This window comes from Varanus komodoensis, unplaced genomic scaffold (genome assembly GCF_004798865.1).
Source record: "Varanus komodoensis strain SLA01 unplaced genomic scaffold, ASM479886v1 scaffold87, whole genome shotgun sequence".
In the NCBI taxonomy this organism is placed as follows: domain Eukaryota; kingdom Metazoa; phylum Chordata; class Lepidosauria; order Squamata; family Varanidae; genus Varanus; species Varanus komodoensis.
In genome coordinates, this window is record NW_025336565.1 from 980,845 (window position 1) to 985,028 (window position 4,184).

Here is a 4,184-nt window from a genome sequence, read left to right on the forward strand (position 1 = left end):
ACCACCTCAGTGGCAGCTTCCGCTTCTCCCGCCCCCCAAAATGGGGTCCTTTCAAAGGAGGTCGTCCTGAGCCAGCCTCATGGAAAGAAGTCGCCGTGTCCGGCGCTTGCGGCCTCCCATTCCCTCGCCTGGAGTGGCGGCCCAAGCCAGGGGCCCAGGGTCCCTGCCTGCGGAATAGCCACACCTGCTTCCGTGAGCAGCAGGTGTGCCGATTCTGCCTGTCGCGTAAGGAGAGTGAGGCGCACCTTGCCGCAGACTTTGGTCAAAGGTTGTGCGATGACGACGCACTGCTGACATCGTCTCCATTCCTTCGCCGTGGACACTCAGCTGTGGAGACGCACGACGTTTGTGAGTCAAAGTGGCTCGGCGGAGTCGGGGAGAGGACGCCGCTGCTCGTGCGACCGCATTTGGCTGTCCCACTCTGCATCTGAGAAGCGAGCCTCTTCCGGAGACGGATGCCCCTCTTCGGACGCTGAGGCCGCGGCTGCTCTGGCTGGCCAGGGCAGAAGGAGCGGCCAAGGCCTGCCCTACTCCGGGGTCCTCGCGCAACAGCCCCGCTGAGGCCAGGCATGATCCCGCAGGGGCATTCTGAGCCCCCTGATGGGGGCTGGGGGTGGATGATTGTCTTGGCATGTTTCCTGCAGTCGGCCCTGGTCTTTGGGGTGATCCGATCTTTCGGGGTCTTCTTTGTGGAGTTTATGGATTATTTCGGGGAGCCGGCAAGCGCCACCTCATGGATCACCTCGGTCACCGTGGCTTTGCTGATGTTTGCCAGTGAGTACCGGAAAAAGCATTCGGGAAGCGGAGGCCCGAAGAACCGAGTTCTAAAGAGGGGGCTGAAAGGCAGTCGGCGCATGTTTAGCTAGCTGTGCATCTGGTTGTCTAAAGGCCAGAGATGAAATCACGTAACTAATCCCTTTAATATTTGCGTGATTCATGGTCACTGAGAAATACTGTGGCTCACACCTGATTCACTCGATCAGTTCAATATTTTACCCCATTTTTAATTATATTTTGAGGGGGAGGCTGGAAAAACCATGAGATGCTTGGGAATTTTCTCTCTGGGTTGAATACAGAGTTGATTACAGTGAAGTATATTATTCACAAGACACAATCCTAGGTATGGACTGGGCAGAAAACATTCTGCAACTGGTCCCACTTTTCTATCTCTGCATGTCTTGGATTGTGCGCAAACTGTAACCCATTGATTTAGAAACGTAGAAACAGAGCAAGTCAGAAGGGGTCTCCTGGGCCATCTAGTCTGACCCCAGGCTCCATGACATGCCCCCCATGTCCCTGTCCAGCCTGTCCTTAAACCCCCTCACTGATGGGGCCTCAACCACCTCCCGGGGAAGCCCATTCCACACCCTGGGGGTCCTGACTGTCAGGAGGTTCTTCCTGGCATCCCAATTGAACCTTGGCTCCTTGAACTTGGCTCCATTTGAATGGCTCTTCCCTCAGAATGACTAATTCTGTGTCCAACCCTAGTAAATTTACGTTTTGTTCTGCGATGCCTTTGCGTTCCACAAAACTCGGGCCTTCACCCGGTGGCTGGCTCAGCCTTTGACAAATTCTCCTGCAAGCGCTGCTGGAGACGGTCGAGTCCTGATCGCCCTTCCTGCCGTTTTGCCCCCCGCCTTACAGGTCCACTGTCAAGCGCACTGGGCAAACGATACGGAGAGCGGCCCATGGCCATCCTTGGGGGCTTCCTTTCGGGGTCCGGATTCCTCTTGGCTTCGTTCGCCACCAGCCTAACTCAGCTGTACCTGTGCATTGGTCTGCTCACAGGTGAGGCAGTCCACTTTCCCAGGAGGCAGTGCTCCTTTACTGAAAGATTTATGGGGGCTAAGGATTTATGGGGCATGCTGGGAAGTGTAGGCCTTTTCTTCTGTCTCACAGGCTTAGTATTGTCCCTTGGGAATCTATCATGCTGAATCTCTAAGGCTGAAATTTTGATGCTCACGTTCAGCAGGGCAAACGTCCTATTCTGCAACTCTGCATATAAGTTGTTTAAATAACTAAAGTTTTCTGTGCTGCCCTCAGCTGGGGATGGGGCGAGAAATTAATTTAGACTGCATTTAGAAGACACAGTTACATAATTTTGCACTTTCAAACTGACATGCAACCAGAGCTTAGTTAGCCTCTGAATTTTGCACTTCTCCAAACTGTACACTTGAAGCTGATCGATGCAAAATGCATTAAATGAGAACATTAAGGTAGAGTGCTTCAGGTTAATAATGCTAAGGAAATTTATTTTCAAAAGTGCACTTAAGAAAACAGCTTACAAAATGAAAGCATTGGAAGATTTTCTGCACAGAATCCCGTGCAAACATTTAAAAGAAACTCTCCAATACCAGGAGAAACAGCTGGGAAAATTTTCGGAGTCTGGAACAAATCCAGCGTAGGATTGGGGAAGTGAGGACTTGAAAGTGACCCCTCTGCCCGTTTTCCCCCCAGGTGTTGGAGGGGCCCTCATCTTCTCCCCGTCTCTGGCCTTGCTGGCGCAGTATTTCAGCCGCCGCCGGGCCCTGGCCAACTCCTTGGCCTTCTCCGGCGCGGGCATCTCTTCGCTGGCTTTCTCGCCGCTCTTCCAGTTCCTGGTCGAAACCTACGGCTGGCGTGGTGCCCTCCTCATCTTGGCTGGCATGGCTTTCCACCTGGTGCCCTGCGGCGCCCTCCTTCGCCCGCTGGACGTGGCCCAGAGCGGCCCGGGGGAGGCTCCCGAACCGGCGAGTCCACGGAAGAGGCTGGCCTCGCTGTTTGAGCTGGGCCTGCTCCGCCAGCGCCCCTTCGCGGTCTTCAGTGGGGCTGGCTTGCTGATCACCACGGGGTACTTCATCCCCTTTGCCCACCTGGTGCCCCACGCCAGAGAGACGGGCTTCGACGAATACCAAGCGGCGTTCCTCGTCTCCGTGGTGGGCGTCGCGGACATCGGGGGGCGCGTCGTGGCCGGCTGGCTGGCCGACTGCGGCCCCCTCCGGCTCTCCCACAACCTCACCATTTGGACCCTCCTGACGGGGGCCGCCCTCTTCGCGGTGCCCCTGGGGGGCAGCTACAGGGCGCTGCTGGCCATCAGCGCCTGCTATGGGTTCCTCTCCAGCGCCGTCATCCCACTGAAGTTCTCCAGCCTGGTGGAAATCGTGGGCACGGGCCGGATCATGGGGGCCATTGGACTCATTCACCTGCTGGAAGGCACCGGGGCCTTGGCGGGACCCCCAATGTCGGGTGAGGAAGGGAGGCCTCTGGGAGGACGCTGCCTTGGGCCTGTGTGGCATCCGGTGCATATGGAATTCAAAAGCAGGGCTGGAGTTTTTCAACCCAGCGACCTGCCTATATAGGGTTGGGAAGGGGCTGCTTTGGCAGGTCTGATGCCTGGAAAAGGACGTGCGTGTAGCCAGGAGGGCTACAGAGCTGCAGCGAGGTAAGAACAGGCCCTCCGCACATGCTCGGGTCTCCTGTTAGCTTCCCTTCAAAGCTCGAGGGGGGTGGTTTTGTCCCGATACCCTTGAAAGCAGGGACCCTTCTTTTTCCTATCTTTCTTCGAGTCCCTCCTGAGGAAGCTCCTCGTGACGGGTTTGCTCGTTTCAGGATGGATCCGGGACATGACCGGGAGCTTCAGCGCCTCGTTCCTGGCAGCCGGCTCCTTCCTTGTGGTGGGTGGCCTGGTTCTGATGCTGCTGCCCAGGTTCTTCGCCTGCCAGGCCCGGTCCCCAGAAGGAGCCACGCGGGAGGTGCTGGACCCGAGCCAGCCCAACGGGGCGTGCCCTGCGTGACAGAGGTGGACTCCAGTGCCCCCTCCCCAGGCCAGGCAGCATCGTTCGGAACGGGGGAAAATGGGGCAACAGTCAGGAATGCACCAAGCAACTGGTGGGCAGGGGAAACATCGAAACAGAGCGAGTCAGAAGGGGCCTCCCGGGCCATCTAGTCTGACCCCCGGCTCCAGCCGGCTTCGCTCACAACATGCCCACCATGTGGACGTCCAGCCTATCCTTGAACACCCGCACCGATGGGGCCTCAATGACCCAGAAGAGGGAGAAGAGGGGTGGCTTGCAGGAAATCCTAGAGGGCCGGAGAGGGACTGGGGGGGGGGGGGCAGAGTTGGTCCTGGGGCCTGTGGCTGTGCCAGGGTGAATTTGGGAAACAGGGGCCAGGGATGCTGCAGTGCCGCCCCCCTGCTGGGCCCC

General features: G+C 57.5%; 1 protein-coding gene across 1 annotated transcript; it reads left to right on the top strand.

Annotated features, from left to right (window-relative positions):
• Nucleotides 1-553: 553 nt before the first annotated feature.
• Nucleotides 554-3,911, top strand: LOC123016686 (monocarboxylate transporter 13-like). Its single transcript, XM_044417244.1, has 4 exons — nt 554-774; nt 1,645-1,788; nt 2,458-3,225; nt 3,589-3,911. The coding sequence occupies exons 1-4, from the start codon at nt 570-572 to the stop codon at nt 3,771-3,773; spliced, it is 1,302 nt and encodes a 433-aa protein (XP_044273179.1). The 5' UTR covers nt 554-569; the 3' UTR covers nt 3,774-3,911.
• The last annotated feature ends 273 nt before the right edge of the window (nt 3,912-4,184 follow it).